Genomic DNA, 25,094 nt, shown 5'->3' with positions numbered 1-25,094 from the left:
CCTAAAAAAATTTCATAACTTGCTCAAGATCATGTAGACTCATTTCTATAGTAGAGCTGGGATTTGAATCCAGGTATTCTGGTTTTGAATCTAGCACACTTTCCACAATAATGTGTTGACTCTCTTCTAAAGTTTCATGCTTCTAAAAAAAGTGATTTTATATATATGTATATATATATATATATATGTATGTATATAGTAGTGCATGGTCTTGAATCTTAATATGAAACATTTATACTTTATCCTGTGAAAAATGGAATGTCACTAAAGATTTTTTAGAAGTGACAGAGTATGAATATTCAAGTAGCAGTATGGAGGATTTATTGGAGAAGACAAGAGTCCAGGAAGAATAGTCTGCTAAGCTATTTCAGTAATCTACCTGAGAAGTGAGTCTGAACATGGGGAATACAATGAAAGAATCAGTGAATGATCAGATCTCATATTCAGTCTGATCAACAATCAGACAAACTGTACCTTGATCTTGATATAGTTATGTCATTTTGATTCTCTTTGAGAATGAAGAACAATAACCAACCTACCTGATTTATAAAGATGAGAGATTTGGGATGGATCCCAAAGGACCATAAAGTTCCTGTTTAAGTGCTAACAATATATGCCATTTTAAAAAAGAATTTATTTTCAGAGAAGTGAAAAGGAGTCTATTATAAGGAATTTAAGGAACAACTGTCTGAGGAAAAAAATTTAGAAATTGGATGTCAATTGCCTTCAGAGGGCAAAGATTGCACATATAGAAAGCTTTGTGAGGAAGACAGACTGGTTTGGCCATTTTAGCTGAACCCATATCATATTAATTGAATTTTTGCCAAAAGTACTTACACTTTTTGTGACACAATCTAATGGTTGGCAATTCCTGAAATTGGTCATTATAACTCTCCAAATGTTATTCTTCTGTTTCTTTCTATTCAGGTTTATATTTTGGGTGGCAAATAATATTACTAGCACTATAAACAGAGCAAATATTAATGGGACAGATGTGAAGATTCTAATGCAGAGATCACAAACAATTAAAACTATTTCACTGGACATCCTTGAGCAGAGACTATTTTGGATTCAGGACAGCAGTGAAGAAAATGATCTTCATGTTGCCTCCTGTAATTATGATGGAGGCTCTGTTCACCTGCTGAGTTATTTTACACAGTAAGTTTTTCATTTGGTTTAAAGGAAATAGAATATTACTTAAGACCTTAAGAAAGACTAGTTACTTCTGCTTTTATCACTTTGGTAGATATTAGAATTACTGTGATTTTATTTGTTTTATGCAATAGAAAAGTATATTTGTTGACATCTTTCCTTTTTTAATCTCATTTTCATTTTCCAATATATCTTACTAATCTCTCTAACCCCCCCAAAATTCTGTGTCTTAAAGAACAAAAGAAACGGGAAAAGTAGCTTACCAAAATTAATCAACATATCAGTTGTCGATCTCCTATCTCTGAGAGAAGGAAGGGAAGTACATTCTCAGCATCTCTTTTTTTTAGGACCAAATTTCAGGATAAAATTATAATCACACAGTTTAGTTTTGAGTTTTAAAATTGTTTTCATTTACTCATTGTGATTTATTGTTTTCCTAGTTCTGCTTATTCCAGTATATATTGATTTATCACTTTTTCATCATGTTTCTCTATAGTCTTCATAGTCTTTTCTTTTCTTACAGAACTATTAAGCTCATCATATTCTTGAACTTCAGCTTGTTTATTTCTCAAATGATGGGCCTTTGCTTTATCAAAATATTTTTCATATTGCATGAGCATATGATAATAGTAACTAGAATGTGTATAGTGCTTTACAAATATTAACTCATTTAATCTTTCCAATGATCTTATGAGGTAGGCACTACTCTTGTCCCCATTTTACAAATGAAGAAAATGAAGCTAAAAGACTTTACTAAGATTGTACAACTAGTCAATATTTGAGGCAGAATTTGAATTCACATCTTTCTGACTACTAAGTCCTTCACTCTATCCACTGTACTACCTATCTATATTTCAAATGGTACATATTATGATAGAAGTTAAGAGATTCAAGTGAGTAATTATCAAACCTGGGAATTCACCTATATTCCTTTTCTCTTATTCTTCCATTCCTGTTCATTCGAACAGCTTTTTAATAAGTGACAGATTATTAGGACATCAGATCTTAAGCATAGAATTCAGTCAGACTCTGACTAACAAGATTCTTATGAAGTTCTGATCTTGCCATCAGAAGACAGGAGCCCCAGTTGTGGTTCTGGTGTGTACTAGTTCTTTGACCTTGGGCAGTTTTACTTGTTGCATCTGAATGTAATAGAGTTATGTGAATTGCTTGACATTCTGGGGTTTTTAGTTCAGAGATATAAATATTTTCTCTGATCTCTGAGAACAATCAGGTCTAGGATAATCTTTGTGCCAGAAGGAGATGTGTTATGCCTGGGAGGTTTTTTTTTTTAAATAAGATTATATAGCCTATGACAGAACTAAATTGAAAGGAAGGAAGAAGAACAACATGAGCAAGGGCAGTGTCCTTTAGGTGGTCTAGAACTCAATAAGCTGCACTGCAGAGAAGTAGTGGCCCAGAAGAAATGGTCAAAGAGGAAAGGCTAAGCTGCTACAGAGAAGGTGAAGATTGAGTTGGACTCTTAGGACTTTGTAGCAACTTGGAATAAAGAACTTAGACAGGAGCTGGGGATTCTTAAATATTGAGGGCAATTCTGAATGCCTTTCAAGTAACTAGGACTCATCTCCCTTCCTTTAACCATGTATTTCCTTTATACTATTTTGCTTCTTATATAATGAAATCTGGGGTAGAATATGAAAGTTTATTTTGTATAATTAGTCAGTACTGAGAAGGGGGGGAATGGAGGAAGCCAAATTTCTTGGAAAATACACAAAATTTAACTAAAGACAGAAAGCCAATTTTCCTGAGGGTTCTGAACTACTGTCACGTGATATAAACCCTATAAAATATCAGAGAAAGGGACATTATATTGTTGTTGTTGTTCAGTTGGTCTAATTCTTTGTGGCCTCATTTAGGATTTTCTTGGTAAAGATACTGGAATGATTTGCTATTTCCTTCTCTAGTTCATTTTACAGATGAGTAAACTGAGGCAAACAGGGTTAAAGGACTTGTACTGGCTAGTGACTGAATGATTTGAACTCGGTTCTTCCTGACTCCAGGCTGAGTGGCCTATCTATTGCCTCATCTAGCTGCCATTATATTACTTCTAGGCTAAACATTGCTAATAGTTCTTAAAAAGTAAGGCTGACTAAATCTAGAAAGGTAGAGAGGAAAGAAAAAATAATGCTCTAAACGGTACCCCCACATCATCCACACACAGCACCCCTCAAGTAGACAAGGCCTAGGAAAGATTCTATTTCACTACTTTCCAAAAGAGAGAAGAGATTAAAAAAATAATCTGGTAGCGGTGGCCAACCCTGCCCTTTACAACTGTATCAGTGTAACATCAGTGTAACATAATCTAGGGCTACTGAAATAGGTGGTACAGTGAATAGGATTTAGGTCAGGAAGACATCCTCCTGAGTTCAAATCTGGTCTCAGACATTTCTTAGTTATGTGATACTTATAAGGTTAGTGGCAGTTTAGAGAGTTGTGGGAATCCCCTTCTGGTCAGCACAGGTCCTTCATGAAAGAATTCATGAACCCACAAGTTTAAGTGGCAAAAAAGGGACGTTTATTGTAGCATGAGAAGTCAGCTTTGCTAGGAGATGACTTCCTCAGTTTCAGAGAAATAACAAAAGGTTTTTTGTTGAGAAGAGGATGTCTTCACAGCAGACAGGAATCATGGCAGGCAGTTATGTCCTACTCCAGACTTCTGCAAGGATCAGGAGTTTAGAAATATCCTTTATAGAAATTTGAGGCTCAGATTTCAGGTTGAAAAGAAAGTCACTTCCCCTCTCTCTCCCCCAGGCCTATATATTCATCTTGGAGTTTCTGTCACTCAATATCAGGCCCAGATCTCCTAATAGAAATTGAATGGGGATCCAGTTATCAATGGGCAAGAGGGGGAAAAGGGCCATGATTTGCCTTAAAAAGGCCCAGCCTGAGAAATATGTTCTCTCATAGACTCTATGGAACCTGGGAGATCAGGAATCTCCTCTTTTTTTTTTTTTTTTTTTAAACAGATCAAAAGGGTACACAATTTCAGAGTGATAATTTTACAGATCAAAAGAGGACAGTTTTTTAGAGAGTTTACCTGCGTCAATACTTCTTGACTGTTTGCCTCAGTTTCCTCATTTGTAAAAATGAGCTGGAGAAAGAAGTGGCAAATTTGCATGCTTTGCCAAGAAAACCCCAAATGGGATTACAAGAGTTGGACATGATTAGATAACAACAAATACATATATTGCCTACTTCATGAAGTTGTTGTCAGGAAAGCATATATTATATATTTTGCAAGTATGACTTATAAATGTGCCTTCAATGTTTAAAATTAAACATTGAAGCCATGGAAAAGCACAACCACTTTGTTTTCCTCTTTCACCTTTTTTTCTTCTGTAGATACCATTATTTTGGAATGTCTCTGTTTGCTGAAAATATGTATTATTCAGAATGGAATACAAGTGCCATTTGGAGTGTCAATAAATACACAGGACAAAAGATGGTTAAAATTAGCCTTAACCCATCATTTCTACCACCGACTGAAATAAAAGTAGTACATCAACTCTTGCAGCCTACAGTAAGAAATGATACTCAGAATTCTGGTAAGTCACCTAGATCAAGTTCCAAAATTTTGTTTCTCTTATGCTTTTTTTTTTTTTTTGTGGCAAATTTTTTCTTTCTTTCTTTCTTTCTTTCTTTTTTTTTTTTAAAGAAAGAGAGGCTCCTGGATATTGTGCTTAAAATAAATGACTTACATTTACACAATATTTTTTCTTTCATAACTTTATGAGCATGAACAAGTCACCCAATCTTTATAAGCCTCATAGTGGTGGGGGAGGGGGAGCATTGCTCTTTACACTCTAACTAGTTTCAGAATACTGTACTTTTTAAGTGCATGTTGTATAATTTTTCTGTCTTAACCTTTAGTGTCAGGCTTTAAGCTGTTACTTTTAAGTAGTTTCTGTTTCTACTCTTCTAATTTGTTACTTTTCATCTTCTGTGGCCAGAGAAACCAGATACTGTATCTCCTCTCTCTGCTCAGGATATTTGAATTATGTTTAAAATACAACTAGGATCTGAAAAAAGAACTTGAGGTGTCCTTGAGTCACACAAATTAGCTTTAGGATTGTGAATTTTGCTTCATCTGTTGTGATTGTTCAGAGGCCTTTTGCTTATTTCCTGTCCTTCAGCTCTGTTTGCCAGAGCTGATATTGCCAAATAACTGAATGCTGGATAATAACGATAATAATAAATGTTTTAAAGTTTGCAAAACTCTTAAAAATATTATCTCATTTGATCCACAATAAACCAGGGAGGATAGTTGCCATTATTATCCACATTTTACAGATGAGGAACCTGAGGGTGTTATGGTTAGTAAGTCTGAATTGGAACTCAGGCCTTCCTGACTCCAGGTTCAGTGCTCTCTTCACTGAACCAATTATAGGTGAATCATTACTATAATGCAACATAGAGTTTCTTTTACTTTTTAAAATATTTTAATATCAAGAAAGAAAAATAGGAGTCTAGATTTTGAAAAGTTATGGAGAAAATAACATGTGGTTTACTAGAAAGAACTTTTGGCAGAGGAGCTGGGTTCAAATCATGCTTCTGAAGTTTGCTATCAGTGTGATTTAGATAAGCCACTTAATTTCCTTTAGCTTGAATTTTCTTTCTATAAAATGAAGGGCTTACAATTGACCTATGAAGTCCCTTACCATTCAAGACCTATGATTTTTGAAGTTATCATTAAAGTGACAGAACCAGTGGACACATAAACACGTATGATATTTTCACAAACTATAGATGCACAGAAATGGATACTTCTAATGCAAAAATATTGGACAATTGGGTAGATATAATTAACAATTTGAATTATTATTGAGCTGATAAGCCTGACTGAATCCTCAGGAACAAGTCTGGAAAACCTTTGTTTGGGGAGTGCGTAGACCAATCTGGGCTGGAGACGATTTGGTGGAGAAGAAGAAGGAGGGTATCCTAGTGGAAAGAACAGAATGTATAATTATTAGAAAGTGGACCAGAATGAAATCTTTAGATTTGCTTCAGATAATAAAGTAAGTGGGTGTATCTGGCAGATGTGAGTAATGAGTTGAGAAGAGGGCTGATAGAGGAAATTAAATTTTGTGAAGGAGGTCTATCTATGATGGTGTTCTGATACTAATTTTCCCCTTGCTCTGTGGCCAGAGAGCAGAACAAAGGACAGGAAAGAATTTAAAAAATCAACAATGACAAAGCCATTCCAAAGAGGCAACGTGGTCTAATAATCAGAGCTCTGGATTCAGGAAACCCAGAAAGACCTGGGGTTGAATCTTGCCTCAGTAACTTACTGGCCTGGATTGGTAACTTAATGTCTCTGAACTTCAGACAACATCAGCATATCTACAAATGCATTAGTGATTACTTCCTATCCAGCCTAGTACAGTAGGCACAAAACAATGGTTAAAGAGTAGTTTAAAATCATTTACTAATAGAACTGAATACTTTCAGTCACCTAATGAACTGGAAAGAGCACTGGTCAGCTTCTTAGAATAACTTGGGTTTAGTCTCACTTCTGCCACTAGCTACATTTATGACTTTTGGCAAATTTTGTAACCTATCTGGGGTAGAGTTTAAGTTATGTAACGTTCTCTTTGGTTGCTGGTTTCCTGGAGGTCTCTGGGAGCAGTCCCCACCCCACCCCCCTTTTTTTTTTTTCAGTTCAGTAATCATCACAAGTGCAGCCAGGTATTAAAGTCCAGATCCTTTATTGTCTCCTTCAAAGTCTTGTTTCCTTTCCTGGACCCTGGCTAGCTTTCTTAGAGGCTTATCTCTCTCCTTGGTTCTAAGAGCTTGTAAAAAGCTCCTTCTCTCCTTCTCTGCCCTCTGCCTCTCTCTGAATAAATCCTGGCTGAGGATCCTAGCTTATGTGCTCTCCACTGAGTATAAACCAATAATTATATCACTAGGAAACCATTATTTGTTGTAGGATTAAATCAATGCTAAACTAGATTTAAACATTGTCTCCTCAATTCCATTTAGTACTTTGTTTCAAGTTCTGGCCCATAACAAAGTTAAATGACTTGCCCAGGGTCACACAGCCAGTACATGTCTGAGTATGGTTTTGAACTTAGCCTCCTGACTCCAGGGCTGGCTCTCCCTAGCAGCTAGTTAATTGGTGCTTTTCTAAACCACTATTCTAGCAATAGGGATCCATTTTAATTTGAGTTTGCTACCATTGGCTTTATGCAAGTATAGTTTCTAGAAACAGTTCTGGGTAGTACTACTCAAGAAAAAAAAGATTCAAGTATAAGCCTCTTGAATATATACGTACATACATAATGTGCTTTCATATATACACACATACATACATATACACACTCACCCACCCCTATACATAACATACACACACACACACACATTCAGGTCCTTTGGAATCTAGATGGTTTTTGGGTCATTAGTGTGGGAAAAGGAGAAAGATCCCTTTTCTAGAGATCCTCCCACCATACTTCAGAGGGGTTAAGATTTATTGTTATATGTTTAACATGTATGAGACTGCCTGCCATCTAGGCGAGGGGTGGAGGTAAGGAAGAGAAAAGTTGGAACAGAAGTGATTACAAGAGACAATGTTGAAAAACTACCCATGCATATGTTTTGTCAATAAAAAGCTATAATAAAAAAAAAGAAATTTCCTGGGGGGAAAAAAAAAAGATTTATTGTTATACAAAATGTGTGTGTGTGTGTGTGTGTATACATATACAATAAAACAAAAGATAATATATAATTATATATTTATAATTTATAGATTTTCATATAACATGATATATTGTATAATATATAACATAATATATAATTTATATATCTATCTTTATATATACATACATGCATGTATGTGTTTGAGTTCAGGAGGATGATCATTAGGTCAACCCCAGTAATGAATTTTTTGACTGTAATATCTCTCAGAGTTCATTTATTAAGCTATAGAGAAATAATAATCTGTCAGAGGGGAGAATAGTAACATCATTAAAATCAAGTATCAAATATATATATATGGATGGATGGATGGATATATAAGTTGATAAATAGCAGTGCAATTGTAAATAGATTACTTTTAAGTTTAAGAAAACTGTTAACAAGAAACTTACTTCAAATCTTCTAGAATAAAAATCTGTTCAATACAAATCCTAGAAGAGATCTTAGGTAACATTCTAAAGGCACTTGAGAAAGTTGGAGAGATTGATTTAGTTTTCTTAGCTGGGTTGAAAGATTATATCAGGAGATCAAAAAGCATAAGAAATTCAAAGCAAGTCAAAGAAACAACAGAGATTTTAGCTAAGAAAGACTATTGCAAATCAAATGAAGAAGGTTAAGAGTATGTTAGGTCATTTTCAAGAGATAAAATTTTTTTTCTGCTTTCATTTTGCAACCTAGTAGTGAAACAAAGTGTTTGGTGTTTAAATAAATGATTAAAAGTGAAGAGTAGAATCAATGTGAGAAGAGATAATTAGTGGCATAAAAAGATGAGAAAAAATTTGGTTGATAGTTGTATATTTTCTCCAAAAATTTTAAGAAATTAAGTTAAGTGAACAATATCATATTTGCCAAACTGGAAGTGATATCTTATGTTTCTGCTCTCAAAAAATTCACCTACTATATTCTAATATAATTGAATTATGTTTATTAGTACATATGACTGATAAAGAGCAACCAGGTGATGTGGTTCATAAGCTGGAGTCAGGAAGATCTGAGTTCAAATCCATCCTCAGACATTAACTAGCTGTGTGAGCCTGGATAAATCACTTACCTCTGTTTGCCTCAGTTTTCTCATCTATAAAATGTTCTGGAGAAAGAAATGGCAAACAACTCCAATATCTTTACCAAGAAAACCCCAAATACAGTCACAAAGAGCTGGACATGACTGATCAACAACAATTGATTAAAAAAATAATAGTATTCCACCATGTTTATAGTTGTCAGTAGCAGAATCTCACCTTGAAAGTATCAATGCACAGTTAGAGTTTATAGATAATCCAAGAATTGTGTGATTCTGAGTGCCTCAGTCCCCATTTCTGTGTTCTGCCATGAAAAAAAAAAGAGAGAAAAAAAGTGGCATGTAAATGAAGGAATTATTTCATATGGGATATCAAGAAATGGGATATTTGATGATCTTGTCCCATGATAAGTCCCATGATAAATACAAAAGCCCCATTATAAAAATAGTTTCAGCATATTTAAAATATTTATCATAGAAGAGAAGATATAGGAGAAAGAGTTAGGAAAAATTGTCTTTTCTTTTTGAGGCAATTGGGGTTAAGTGACTTGCCCAAGGTCACACAACTAAGAAGTGTTAAGTGTCTGAGGCCAGATTTGAACTCAGGTCTTCTTGAATTCAGGGCTGGTGCTCTAGCCACTGCATCATCTAGCTGCCCCAATAAAACTCTTTAAATAAGGCAATGTAAATCTTGATATTTGTTAGCAAAAATGGGAACAATTAAGAAAAATAAGATATAAATTGTAAAAAAATGGATAAAGAATAAAGACTTTAAGACCAAAAATTGGTAGACACCATGAAAATCTCATGCCTATGTATCTTGAATAGATTTTTAAAGAGAAGAACTAAAAGATTGGACATGGTGATTACTGAATAATATTTTAAAAATGTAATTGGTGATATTTTAAGAATGTTAAGTGATTTGTTAGTGATATGTGAGTCACCCTTAAATCAGCTCAGTACAGAGGATCAGTTTGTTCAAGTACAAGTTAGTATGAAGTTAGAAGAAACAATAAAAATGACAAAAGATATGGCATACAATTTGAATAATTCTATCTTGGATTATTTAAACTAGATTGTGGTGATAAAAATAGAATGTGAATGGAAGAAATAATATAGATGTAGACTACAATGATTTCATTAAAAAATTAGACTGATATAAATCAAGTGCCAAAACAAGGAGACCAAAAGATCTTAAAAAGTCCCCTAGTTAGCAAATATTTGACTTACTTGCCAAGCAGGGAAATGGACAAGGACATCCTGGTTTTGATTATATACCAATTTGTAAAATCATCCATAATGGAATTGATAAATGATTATAAGCAATGTTACCCTATAAAACAGTCACTGAAGAATAAAAATGCAAGGAGGACAATATGCAAGAAGAAGAAAATGGAGAAACTCTGCAAATTTTCTTTCCTCTCAAAGACAGTAGAGTTACTATATTTAAACTCATATTGTAGTCCCAGATGTGCTTGTAGAGGAGATTGCTGTTAGGACTGTTCGTCATTCATTCTTGACGCAAATCAATTGCCCAAAAAGTGGATTTGAATGAGGCAACACTGTGCAAAGTCCTTGGTCTCACTTTCTCTCCTTCAATTATCAAGGATTTAGTCATTAAATGAGAATTGACTCAGGCAAACTGAGACCTGGGAAAGACATTATAGAGAGGGTCTGAATGACTCCAAAGAGAACAAAGTTGAGGAAAACAGCAGTATTACTTCAAGTGCATAAAAGAGGAAGCTTGTGTTGGGTATAATTATATAGGAGGTTAAGGAATTAATTCACAAGACATTTGAAGGAAAGGAAGACATTAAAGGCAATCTAGGACTTATTAATACCCTTTTCCCATACCTTATCCCAAAAGCCAATTGAAAAGATATCAACAATTTTTTATTTAAATGCCCCCTTTCTTATATATATAACATTTTTGAGAAAAATCTGCATATATATCAAGGTCATTCTTGATGAGGTCAGTTTTTTCATGTGATGTTGAATGATAGAAAAATCATTTCAATCAGTTCATTCATCATTATATAGCTGCATACATATATATCTTGGACAAATAGTACAACTAGGTCATGCATTAGTCACAGAATTAAATAGGAGGAGGAGAGTTGGCTGCATTGTTTTCAGGAAATTTTAAATGTAACATCCTCTAGACTTTAGCCCTGAAAGTCACAGGTTTTCTGCCACCCAGAACCTTTGCTCTAATTTTATAGCTCTCTTAATTCCATTTGCTATACCAACCTCACTTTTCTATACATCAACTGTATTATGTTTGAACATAATTTTCTGCAGGACCACCTTATTCATACCTAAATTATTCAAGATTGGCCATGACTACTTGGATCCTGGCAGAAATTACTGATTGCCTTAGTGATTTTTTTTTCCTTATCATTTCAGACAGTCAACAAGCATTTAATAAGTCCCTTCCAAATGCCAGATATTGTGCTTGGTACTAGACATACAAAGACTGAAGTGAAACACTCCCTGCCTTTGAAGAGCTCACTTTGCCATTGTGTAATCCTATACATACGTGTGTGTGTGTGTGTGTGTGTGTGTGTATAATTATAGAACAATAACACTGCCAATATTAAAATTTGGGGGGGGGGAATGGAAAAGTATGGAAAACACATAAGATGCCACCTGTGAACATCTTCCCTACCCAAATAACAGGAACAACAATTACAACCCTAACAACAAGAAATATATATTAATAATGTTCGGTATTTTACTCTTGTAGCCTGGTTAATGAAATGAAGAAATATTGAACAATTTTGGTGCCACAAATTTGGTAAACTCAGAGAATCCAGTCGTTCATTTGCTTAATTGAAAAGCTATCTCCATGGCTATCTCCTTTACTTAAAATACATTGCTAACACCCAGAGATACCCCAGCAAGAAACTCTTAGGAATTAAAGGATAAGACATATGGCTACAGCATTTCTTAAGTCTTAAAGACGATGTCTTTAAAGTAGTAGTCTTAATGAAGTTAAATATAGCAAAACTTCTACCATTTGCATCATGCCAAAGAAATGACATTCTTAGTATTGTGGCTTTTTGTGGATTTTTGGCTGTTTCTTGTTCTTATATTGCAGTAGGGCAATGACTTTGAGAACTATGGCTTTAGAGGTAGGTGACTTAGGTTTCAATCCCAGTTCTATAATTTATGACACTTAACTTGGATATAGAGAAAATCATAAATCCTATGACCACTACAAATTTTTTCTTTAATCTCAAGGTGGTCCTTGTTGCATTCTTTTATTCTTCCCTAACTGATCCCTTATACACACTTTATGGTGATTATTCCAAACCTCTTTCCTCCTTGCACTGATCTGCTATTTCTTTCCTCCTCTCTCTTGCAAAAGTCTTGGCCTTTTACCTTAGTGAGAAATTGAATCCATTTTTTGTGAGCTCCTTTTTCTTTCTAATTTTTCACCTCAAAAAGCCTCCTCCTCATTCTCCATTCTTCCCTCTTCTGCTCTCATCTCTGAAGATGGTAATCTTTCTTGTCAACTTTTCCTCTTGATCTCATTTTCTTCCAACTTTCTGAAGAACTTGTCCTTTTGATTTACTTTTTTTTTTTTTCTCATTCTCACTATCTCATTTTCACAGCAAATTTCACAACAAAATTCTGAGAATGTCATTTGTAATATTCTTCTCTAAAATATGAAGTTCTTTTGGAGCAGGTTTCTTGGGGGGCTTCTGAGAGCAGCCTTCGTTTCAGTTCAATGTAATCACCCCAACAATGTAAACACCGCCAGGAGTTAAAATCCTTTATCATCTCCTTTAAAGTCTTAAATCCTTCACTTGGGGCTCGCTAGTTTTTCTTAGAGGCCTTCTGCAGTCTTGGTTCCGAGAGCTTAAGCTGTCTTCTCTGGCTTGTGGATCTCCTCGACTGAATGCTGGCTGAGGCTCTGAGAGCTTCTAGTGGGCTTCTGTGTCTGGCCCTGAGAGCTTCTTGCTTATATTCTCAGTCTTCCTTATTGATACCTCAATCATTATATCGCTAGGAAACCATTAGTTTGGTAGGATCAATGCTAAACTAGATTTAACCACTGTCTTCTCAATTCCACTTACTTAGTACCTTGTAAGAATCCTAATAGTCATTTATACTCATTGCTTTAGTTTTCCTTACTTCCCATTCCTCAACTTCTCGCAATTTGGTTTCCATAACATGGCAGAAACTATTCTCTCTTGGTTCATCAACAAGCTCTAAATTTAATTATTGTCTTTGTTCTGATCTTTCTGCAGCATTAAATACTGCTTACAAACTTACCTTATTAAATATTCTCAGTCTTCCTTATTGATACCTCATCAATCTCCCATTCACCATGTTCTGGGACATTTCTTTTTTTTTTTTTTTTCTTTTTTTTAAATAGCTTTTTATTTACAAGTTATATGCATGAGTAATTTTACAGCATTGACACTTGCCAAACCTTTTGTCCCAGTTTTTCCCTTCCTTTCCCCCACCCCCTCCCCTAGATGGCAGGATGACCAGTAGATGTTAAATATATTAAAGTATGAATTAAATACAAAATAAGTTATTTTGCTGTACAAAAAGAATCGGACTCTGAAATATTGTACAATTAGCCTGTGAAGGAAATCCAAAATGTTGGCAGGCAAAAATATAGGGATTGGGAATTCAGTGTAATGGTTTCTGGGACATTTCTTCTCTGTTTCTTGAGGATCTCATTAATTTCTATGATTTCAATGATCATCTGTAACGACTTACAGAAAATCTGTATATCCAGCCCTAATCTCTCTCTCATACCCTATCCCATATTGACAATTGCCTGCAGGACATCTGCTTTTATATCTCTTTGACATTTCGAACACACCATTGTTAAAAAAGAGAATTAATTACCTTACTTCCTAAATCTCTTCCTTCTCCAAGCTTCCTTATTTCTATTATGGGTGCTAGTATTCTTCTAGCTAACCAAATTAGCAATCAGTTATCAATATTGACTTTCTTTCCTCTCACTTTTCCCATTAAGTCAGTGTTTAAATACATAAATATATCTCTTCAATATCTCTTGCATTAGTTCTCTTCTCTTTAATCATATAATAACCATTTTAGTTTAAGTCTCCATCTCCTCTTGCTTAGAGTATTGCCATAGCATTCTGATTTGTCTCCATATTGGATTCCATGTTTTCCTCTCTCAAGTCCTTCTTCCATCCAACTGCTATATGACAACTGTTCACTAACCAAAAGTCTTCAGTGTCACACACTGAAAAACACAGCTTTTGGATATCTAATTCCCATATAGTTTTCCATTATTATTCTCCTTCATGCAAGTTGTCTGCTTTTTCCATTCTGAAATTATTTTATATTTTCTTACTTGTGTGTGTTCTGTATTTTTCTAAGAGAATATAAATTATGGAAGGAGTGACTTTTATTTTTATCTTTTTAAAGTGATTTCCCCAGTGTTTTGCATATACTAAAAGCTTAAAGGTTTGTTGAATGAATTGCATTTCCTCATTTGTAAAGTCAGGAATTATTAAGATAAAACAATGATTTCTTTTCTGATTCTATATTCCATGATTCTATGCTTTCTGCTGTTGAAATCTTTCTTCCTGCCCAAATGTCATCTGTATTATTTCCTCAGCTGTTCTTTTTATTTTTTGCAACTCAATGAGCATTTATTTTAATCTTTCTTTCTTTCTTTTATGCAAACTTAAATGCAAAATAGGAAAGGAAAAAAGAAGCATTGCAATGTGTACAGCAGAACATAAGAGAGTCAAAATGTAAAGCAAAGATTTCCCTTTCAAGAAGGGCTTTATTCTGAACATTATGTTCAGCTCTGTCCATTTTTTCTCTGCTTCCAATAGGTCTTTTTTTTTTTTTCTTTGCTGTTCACTTTTTACTTTGCTCTTTTTTCCCTTTGTTCTCTCCTTCCTTTATTTCTTCTACCTACTACTTTGTTCTCCTATTACTTAAGCTCCAAAAATTCCTCCCATTTCCTTTCCTCCCTCTCTATTCCCTTACCTTATTTGTTTCTGAAGTCAGAAGACTTATCTGAGGATAGATTTGAACTCATGAAGATGAGTCTTCTTCATTCCAAGCCCAGCCCTCTATTCACTTTGCCATGTGTTGGCCCATTTTTTCAATTAATAAGCAATTTATTTCTTCTCCTTCAACTCCCTTCCCCCTTCTAATAAAAAACTAACCCAAATCAAACAATTACATTTAATTAAGCAAAACAAATTCCCATATTGTTCGTGCTCCAAGTATGTCTCATTCTTCATCTTAAGTCCATCCTCTGTATGAGGAAGTAGGTAGCAGGCTTTTTTATCAGTCTTCTGAAGAAATGGTTGGTCATGGTGTTAATCAGAGTTCTCAATTATTTTAAAGCTGTTTACTTTTATAATGTTGTTATTATGTAAATTGTTCTGAGTTTGCTCACTTCCCGATTTACTCTTTTCATATGTATTTTTGTACATATTATTTCACCAGATGTAAAGTTTTAGATAAAAGGGACTTTGTTTTATATCTCCCAACCACTAGAACTTTGTTAAATTTGTCTTACATTGAACACAAAATTAATGTTAGTCATATAAGTGAAGAGGCTCAGTTTTGTTCTCATCACTGTTTCAATAAAAGCAGATGAAGATGATAAAGGAAGATCTGGTATTGAATCTCTGTTAGTGATATGGTGGAAAGAGTGCTGGACTTGGAGTCAGAAGACAAACTTTTTCTAATCTTCCTTCTATTACTTACTAATTTTGTGATGATGAATTTCTTAAGTCTCAGTTTTCTTATTTGTAAAATGGGGGTGATTACAATAGTGCCAACATTATAAAGATATTGTGAGAATTAAATGAGATAATATATTTTTAAAATGCTTTGGAAATCCAGAATATAAACATATCTATGATTTCTTTCCTAAAAAACAAACAAAACCATGGATGAAATCAGATACACAGGGCTCTCTGTCCTTCTGAAAGCTATTACTTTATACTCTTACAGAAGTAAATTAACTTCAAAACTTTAGAATAATACAGGATATTGCAGAGGTGTGCCAATATTTGTGAAGGCAGTGCTTCTATTGACGTCAATGGGAGATTAACCTCTTTAAGAACTATGAAAAAATAAAGTATGTCAAAACTCATTTCCATCCTAAATAAACTTTCCTTCTATTTTAGAGCAGGAAGCCTGCAATTTAAAGAAAGGTTACTGCAAGAGCAACATATGTGGGCAGAACCTTAAGTCCCATCCATGCAAATGTGCTGAAGGTTATACATTAAGCCAAGATGGGAAGTATTGCAAAGGTAATACACTGAGTCTTTATCTAAAACAAGGTAAACCAGTCTGGGTGGATGGGTTTTTCTCTTATTCAGAGATCATCCAAAAACCTCTAACCTGAGTCCAATCTAAATTCAATATAAATTTAGGATTTTAAAAGCAATTGCATATTGTTTCTTCTGTTTTCACGGATAGACTTAGTGGCATTGTGGAGAGAGATTTGGAATCAAGGAGATCTGAATGCATATCCTGCTTTGAATATTACTAACTGTATGATTCTAGGGGTAGACAAGCTACCCCTAAAGCCTCAATTTGTTTATCTGAAAAATGAGAGTAAGAATAGCACCTACCTCAGAGGATATCATAAGAACAAAATCAAATGAGATATTTTTAAAACATTTTTCAAACCTTAAAGCACCATATAAATATTAGCTGTTATTATTTCTATAGCCTTTAAAGTTAGATGGTTTGTTTTCAAAGTCTTAAAAACATAGAGTTTAGCTAAACTAGCTAAAGTCTTTTGGGTACTCCCTGTGTTTCCCCATGAACTTTCTAGAGCCTACTCCAATCTTGAGGTTCCAGACTCAAGATAATAAATATTAGAGTTGTCACCTTGGAGTTCATAGGGGATTTACTGATGAAGAGAGAAAGGTGAGTAGATATGTCTCTAAATGTGTGTTCTCAGAAAGATACCCTAGAACTAAGTTGGAAATGGGCTTCCAAGGGAATCCTAGATCAGAACCTCTTTAACATAAGACAGGCTGAGATGGATAAGGAATGAGAAACTCATGGGATCTGGAGTATCAGACCAAGCTATACTAAGGTTGTGGTGATAGTGATTGAAAGAGAAAATAACATTTTCCTAATAATTTCAAATAACCATAACCACAGAAAATTGGATGTATATGTTTGTCAGACACTGCACAATTTCTCAAACCTTGGAATCAGTTGGATCACTACTAATCTAGAGTAACCACCAAAAATTCAACCCCACTAAGAAGACATTTCTAGATTTACATTACAGTTCGATACTTTAGCTTGGTGAAATTTTTCATTTTTTTTTTCTGAGGCAATTGGGGTTAAGTGACTTGCCCAGGGTCACACAGCTAGGAAATGTTAAGTGTCTGAGGTCAAATTTGAACTCCTGACTTCAGGGCTGGTCCTCTATCCATTGCGCCACCTAGCTGCCCCTTTCACTTCTTTTCAAGAAGAATTTTGAGAACTAACAACAGTTGAAAGGAGAGAATATGATATAATATGTAATATTTTCATAATTTTGGGATTATTTCATTTATTTCATACAGTAGAACCTCTATCTTTTCCATGGAAAGTTACTACACCTAAATGAAAATTATCAAATTAATTTTCATATTAATTTTTATTAAGATATTCAAAAAAACTATAAATTGATTGTAAAGTCTGAAATGTAATGCTGATTTAATTATTTTTCATCAGATGTCAATGAATGTGTATTTTGGAACCATGGGTGTACTCTTGGTTGTGAAAACATCCCTGGATCCTATTACTGCACATGTCCCAAAGGGTTCATCCTGCTATCTGATGGAAAAAGATGTCAAGGTAAACTCTAGCACTAACCATTACTTTTATTGTCCTGTTGTCATTTGTATCTAAAGACAATTGTGGCATCTATGTACAAGTGTGACCAAAATGATTATTATTGAGGAGAAATTGCTTTTTTCTTCTTTTTTACTTGACAATAGTTTACTTTTTTTTCCTTTTATACATTTAAAGTTGTCTATGCACTTCCTTTACCTTCTCTGTTAGACTATAAGTTCCAAAAGCTTAGGATCTGTGTTTATCTTAGTATCTCCCTGAAGGTCTGCCCTAGAACACTATGCACAGTTATGTGCTTAATAAATATTTATTGAATGAATTTGATCATTGTCCAAAGAGTTATTGTTATCTGCTATTCTTATTTAGTCCAAAGTTGTTTTCTTTTTTCCCCTCAAAACTGACTTTTCAGTCAGAATTGGAGTTGTAAAGAGCCTGAATTATGTAGCTGCAAATCACACTTGTATGCATTCTGACATATGACGGATCCCTGAGTGTTTCTATGGTTGTATAAGGATAATTTCATAGATCTGAATATGCACTAAATTTGCCAATATAAGTCACCATTCCATTGTGGGATAAGGAAGGAACTAGACTTATGATTTAGTTGGTATAAGGAACTATGGATGAGGAAATTCTATATATAAGTAAACAGATACTCTGTAACTTATGCAGGTCATCTGTCAAGGATCAGTCAGAATGTGTCATTTATAGATTCAAACCCATGGCTTCCTAACTTGGAGCCCAGTTCTCTCCCTTTTCCCCATTGAAAATGGGGATGTCAATTCTTTCTTAGTATAACAAAACCTTTTGTAACAATGGTCAGAGTTCAGTTTTTTTTTTTTTTATTATAGCTCTTTATTGACAAAACATATGCATGGGTAATTTTTCAACACTGACCCTTGCAAATACTTCTGTTCCAACTTTTCCCTTCCTTCCCTCCATCCCCTGCCCTAGAGAGCAGGCAATCTCATACATGTTAAACATGTTAAAGTATCTCTTAAACACAAAATATGTGTACATATTTATACAGTTCTCTTGTTGCACAAGAAAAATCAGATTTGATAAAGGTAAAAATAACCTGGAAAGAAAAACAAAAATGCAAGCCAACAACATTGTTGTTGTTTCCACATTCATTTTCCAGTGTTCTTTTGCTGGGTGTAGTTAGTTCTGTTCATCAATGATCAATTGGAATTGAATTGGATCCTCTCATTACTGAAGATAGCCACTTCCATCAGAATTGATCCTTATATAGTATTGTTGTTGAGGTGTATAATGATCTCCTGGTTCTGCTCATTTCACTCAGCATCAGTTCATGTAAGTCTTTCCAGGCCTCTCTGTATTCATTCTGCTGGTCATTTCTTACAGAACAATAATATTCCATAAAAGTCATATACCATAATTTACAGAGTTCAGTTTTGCTAATGATGGTAGACACTTTTTGGAGGCCTGTGGGCATGAATATGATGATAAATGTTTAAAAACCAGGAAAAATTTATATACAACACACACATTAAATTGCATTATTAACATTTTCTCTATCTTCTTAAGTCTAAAAAAATCAACAAAACAATAAATTAGGCCCTCATTTTTAGCATTTGTCAACTTCTGAGATGTAAATACTTGTACTGAAAATGTAACAATTAGCTGGTTTGAGCTGGTTCCAGTACTTCCTTATCTGTAGGATAAAGGCACGTTAAAAAGAACCTCCAGTGGCTATCTAGACTAACCCAGAGCTTAAAGGAATCTTCCATATAATAAACCTGTCAAGTGTCCATTCTCTGCTTGATAACCTATTAGAAAGGAGACTACCATCTTTTAGTATAGCCCATATACTTTAAAAAAACTCTTATTGTTAAGTTGTTCCCTGATAGTAAACATTGATTGGTCAGCTAAGGTGGTACAATGTCAAATATAACTTCAGATGCTTAATAACTGTACAACTCTGGCCACGTTAACTAACCCCATTTTCCTCAGTTTCCTCATCTATAAAATAAAATGAAACAGGAAATATGGCAAACCACTCCAGTATCCTTGCCAAGAAAACCCGAGATGGCATCATTAAAAGTTGGGCATTACTAAAAAAGACTAACAATAACAACAAAAGACCTCTCATTATAGCCCCCAAATCACATTTGCTTTGTTTTAACTACTCTTTTACACTTCTGAATTATATTGAATTTTTATTTTTTAAATCACCCACACCATTTTTTTAAAGATAGACTGCTGTCTAATCATTGCCTGTGCCATCATTATGATGCCTGTGCCATCTTTTGTAGCTGTGAAGTTGATGTTTTGAAATCAAGAGCAAGACTTTATAATTTTCCCTGTTGAATTTCATCTTAGTAAATTTAGTTCAGTCATGATTTTTTGAATCCTGTTTTCCAAGATTGACATCATTTTAGTGCTTTTTATAGTACCTGGCATGCAGTAATTATTTAGTAAATGATTGTTAACTGACTGTCCTTTCCTATAACTTATGTGCTATAACTGTCACAAATATTATACTCTTTTTGGCTCTAAAGTACTACTGTGTAGTGGGCAGGAGCTCTGAAAAGGTAGACTTGAGTCACAGCATGGTGCTTATGGCTGCACATGCTCAATGTGGTATAGTGAGGTAATCATACCGAAGTTTTTGAAGGCTGAGGGAGGGACACAGAGCTCTCTCGACTGCAGTGCTTTCAGCCAGAGAAGACTTCAGGCTCCAGACTCCAGAAGACTCCATCTTTGACCAGCCATGTGGCGGCTCTCCTGCCTCCTTCACTTCTCCACCTAAAGACCAAAGACTTTGGCTGATTCCGAGGTCCTCCAGAGACCTCTCCCAGACATTATACTACTGTATTCTGGGAATGCCAGATTGGCTGGGTTGCTTAGCTGCTGGTAGAGGAGAATTCTGATTATGATGAATTCATATATACATAAAAATATATATGTAAATGTATATATGTATATGTGTATATGCATGTATGTGTGTATACTTAGATATCTGTAGGCCTTCGTAAAATAATTTAGGCATCTTCTTTGTAATTTTGGCTTTTTTATCTGTAATGTAAGTGAACTGAATTTAGACTCTCTTAAGTCCATTCCAACTTTTAACATTCTGTGACAATGTATTCTTAGTTGTATTGCCTTCCTTCTCAAAGATGAAAATAGTTGTCAAAATGTTGTGGTCTTTTTTTAGTAAGTATCTGCTTAAAGATCTAGATAGGTCATTTTCTGGTGATTTATCATAATACAAAGTTAAGACTTTGACTTAAAATTTTGACATCTTCAGAACTTTGGATAAAGGACTTGGCACTTATCTAGTGTCTGATGGAGTCCAGGGTTTTATCTATGATAGAAATGTTGTCATCTCTGAGTTATTTTCTGCCTGGCACCTATGTACATCAATGTAGAAAGAAGGAAAGTATAGAACTTTAAATATTTTTTTAAAAATAAAAAGAAGAAAAAGAGACAAATATTAGCATATAGTGATGGTGTGATGAAACAGGAAATGGAAAGCTGAAAATTCTTGGTGTAAGAAAAAAATTCCTAACATATAATTAAGTTAATTGGCTATTTTTCTCAAAGATATGGATGGGCCTGTCAATCATGTTATCAGATGGAGTTTCTCATTAGCAATTTCATGAGTAAGAGAGGATATATTTTTGAATTTACTTGACAAAAAACTATTCTCAAAAATTTTTATCTTTTCAAAAAGTTCACAATTAATATTCCATGACTTTGCTCTATTTTGCTCTATTTAACATACATCACAATGGATAGAGTATTGGGTTTGAAGTCAGAAGGACCTAAAGTCAAATGAGGCCTCAGCACCAGTTAAGTGACTCTGATAAAGTCACATAACTTTGTCTGCTTCAGGTTCTCAAATATAAAAGGGGCTTATAATAGCATTTTTTTTTAGGGTTCTTCTCAGAGTATGGATCAAATGAAATAATATTTGCAGTGTTTAGCATAGGACTTGTTATGAAGGTACTTAATAATAGGTCCTTCCTTCCGTCTCCCTCCCTCCTTTCCTTCTTCCCTTCTTCCTTCCCTCTTTCCTTCCTTCCTTCCTTTTTTCCTTCCTTTCTTCTTTCCTTCCAAGCAATTTTCATCCATATCCCCCAGTAATTACATCAAAGAGAATCCATTCTATATGCTGGAAGCTTTCTTCACTTTCTCCTGACATTGTAAAGTTCTAGCTATCTCCTGGTCTACTGTCTTCCTTGCCATGTGATCAACCTTGCTTGTCTTCTATCATTTTTCTTGTTGACAATATTTAGCTTTATTCCTCTGAAGTTCTCTATTCCTTATATGTTGCAGCTGGATAATATCTCCACTATATTTTTCTGTGGCCTTCTGTGAGATATTAATTTTCTAATTATTTAAAGATTGTTGCATTACATATCTTGCTGTCGTACTAGAGTAGTAGTAGGTTGTTGGCATTTAAAGATGGGACCTTTGTTTTCAAGGAAAGTTTAGTCATTAAAGGAGCCTTATAATTCCCAATAACAATCCAGTCTTTGCCCTTCTTCCTGTTACATGTATCTTACTAAGAACTCTAGAGACTTGCTAATGAAGCAGGAAAATATTTATTTACAATCTTGCCACAAAATAATAAATAATAATAAAAATAAAATTTTGTGTCACAAAATAAGCATACAGTTGAGTACTAAAGTATAATTTTTTATATCCTGTCCTGAAATGCAAATCCCTCCCCTAATTCCCCATAGGCTGAGTACTACAGAAGTTACAGCCTATCCAGAATGTATCATTCCCCTATGTGAGAATACATCTCCATCCCTAATTACATCTCCCATTGGCATTCATTTTATTTGTTCATAGTTGCCTCAGAGTTGTTTTAATGTATATTTCTCTATTTAATAGTGATTTAAAGCACTTCATATGCCTATAATTTTGATTTCTTCATCTGAAAATTGCCTATTTATATCCTTTAACCATTTATCAATTGAAGAATGACTTGTATTCTTATAAATTTGATTCAGTTCTCTTTATTTAAGAAATGATGGGCCTCTGTCAGATTAAGACTGAGAGTCATTACCAATAGAGTTAAGAGAGGATAGATTGACTTGTATATGAGATTTTAACCCAGAGGTATTTATGTTGATTTGAAGATTTGTATTAGAGGTTATCAGAAATATCTAATTTCTAGTTGGTAATAAAAGATAAAAAATACATATTTTCCCTTCTTATCTGTGAAGAAGAAAAAAGAAAAAGGAGGAATAAGGAAGAGGAAGAGGAGGAGAAAAAGAAGCAGAAGCAGCAGCAAAAGAAAGATGATGATGATATAGATGTTCTCTAAGATTCTTTCACTTCTAAGATTTCTTCCTATACATAATGTTAAAATCCATAGAATCTTAAAACAATAGAGCTGGGAAGCATGATAATTTTTACTAGTTTTTTTTTTTTTTTAACCTTTCTTGTTGCTTTCATTTCACTTCCTATCATAGAGGAACTCTTGATGCATCAGAAAAACAAATATCTTGGTCAGGAGATAGAGAGCCAGACTCAGAGTCCTAGGAAGATTTGAGTTTAAGTCTCACTTCTAACATACTGGTTGTATGACCTGTGCCCCAAGGTAACTCTAAGAGTAGAAGTTGCTAAACAAATGCCTATTTACATGGACATACACTAGAGCTACCATAGGTAGAGACAAAAACAAACAGATGAACAATTTTTTTCAAGCACTTCATTAAACCATTCATGTCTAAGAGGTGGCCTTGAAAATGTAAAGAATTGTACTTTACCCCATTATTTATGATAATTATTCATGGGAACCCTAGAAAAGGATGGCTACTCCTTTCTGGTTAGTTAGTGTTTGTGTCAGTATCACAAAGATCTCGTTCTGGAACTGTCTAGTTGATAACAAAAAGGATGAAAATCATATATTCACTAGATAATGCTATGTAGCCAGGTAGTGCAGTGTATAGAATGCCAGGAGTAGAGTCAGAAAGACTTGAGTTTAGTTCTTGCTGATCATCATCAGCAAGTCACTTAATCTTTATCTGCTTTAGTTTCCTTAATTGTAAAAAAAAAAAGAAAACAGGAATAATAAAACCAACTAACTCACAGGGCTCCTGTAAGGATCAAATGAGATAGTATTAGTGAAGCACTTAGCACAATGCCTTGAAACATAGTAGTGTTTAATAAATACTTATTTTTCTTTCTTTCTGTTTGTAGTCAGATAAGCAAACCATAGGCCATCACTCTGTTTGCCTGGGTAAGGCTACAGATGGAGGAAGGTCATAGCTTTAGAGCTATCATGGTCTTAGGTGTCATCTAATTCAACTTTCCTCTTTTTACAGATGTAAGAAAACGAGTCCCATTAAGTTAAAAGAGTTACATAAAATTTATAGTAATTTTTAAAGTAGAAATTAGAGCCCAAGCCCTATGACTTCAATTCCAATTCTACTCTACCATGCTGTGCTTGATTGTATGAGAATTGGACATGTTTTCAACCATTCCAAACCACTTGTTGCTGCTCATCTTTGACACTCTTCCCAGTGTTGCTATGCAATGGTAACTTATGAATATCATGATCTCAGAAGAGTTAAAATCGATAAGAAATGATCAGCAGGATGATTTCAGAGAAGCCTGGAGAGACTTATAGGAACTGATGCTAAGTGAAATAAATAGAACCAAGATCATTGTACATGACAACAGCAAGATTATATGATGATCAATTCTGATGGATGTGGCTCTTCTCAACAATAAGATGATTCAGATCAGTTCCAATGATCTTGTGATAATGAGAGCCATCTATTCTAAGAGAGAGACAGTGGGAACTGAATGTGGATTACAACATAGCATTTTCACTTCTTTTGTTGTTGTTTTCTTGAATTTTATTTTTTCTCATTTTTCTTCCTTTGTGATCAGATTTTTCTTATGCAGTATGTAGAGGGCTGAACCGCCAAAAAGGTATTCTTGAATCAGACAAGCAAGCACTTAAGGCTAATTATCTATGGTTCTATGTGAGAGAATGGCTCTATTTGCATATATTTGGATAATGGCTCTTTTCACCATTGGTGCTTGCTGAATGTTTGGTGTTAGGATAATCGTAGGCAAGGATTGGAGGGCAGGGAGAAGGAAGTCAGAGTGACTTGGTGGCAGGAGGAGGAGGGAGAGGCTGGAGACTCTGGACTCCAGAATTCAGGATACATCTTTGGCAAGCTTCGTGGAAGCTTGCCTGCCTCCTTTACTTCTCCCCCTAAAGACCAAGGACTTTGATTTATCCTGACTCTGGCTTACCCTGAGGCCTTCCACGAAGCTAGTCTGTACTCTACAGCAGCAAGATAATTGGATAAATATGTATGCCTATATTTGATTTACATATATTTTTACCATGTTTAACATATATTGGATTACTTGCCATCTAGGGCAGAGGGTGGGG

General features: G+C 34.5%; 1 protein-coding gene across 5 annotated transcripts in view; it reads left to right on the top strand.

Annotated features, from left to right (window-relative positions):
• EGF (epidermal growth factor) overlaps nucleotides 1-25,094 on the top strand; it is a 177,268-nt gene that overhangs the window by 34,971 nt on the left and 117,203 nt on the right. For all 5 annotated transcript variants that reach the window (XR_007948135.1, XM_051965114.1, XM_051965115.1 and 2 more), the window contains exons 4-7: nucleotides 928-1,158; nucleotides 4,516-4,718; nucleotides 16,030-16,155; nucleotides 17,585-17,707. Coding sequence is in view for 4 of the 5 variants with exons in the window: in XM_051965114.1 (XP_051821074.1) it covers nucleotides 928-1,158; nucleotides 4,516-4,718; nucleotides 16,030-16,155; nucleotides 17,585-17,707 (683 nt within the window). In the remaining variant the exon portion in view is untranslated. The remainder of the gene's footprint in view (nucleotides 1-927; nucleotides 1,159-4,515; nucleotides 4,719-16,029; nucleotides 16,156-17,584; nucleotides 17,708-25,094) is intronic.

This window comes from Antechinus flavipes, chromosome 6, assembly GCF_016432865.1.
Source record: "Antechinus flavipes isolate AdamAnt ecotype Samford, QLD, Australia chromosome 6, AdamAnt_v2, whole genome shotgun sequence".
Classification (NCBI taxonomy): Eukaryota; Metazoa; Chordata; class Mammalia; order Dasyuromorphia; family Dasyuridae; genus Antechinus; species Antechinus flavipes.
This window is presented reverse-complemented; position numbering and strand designations above follow the sequence as displayed.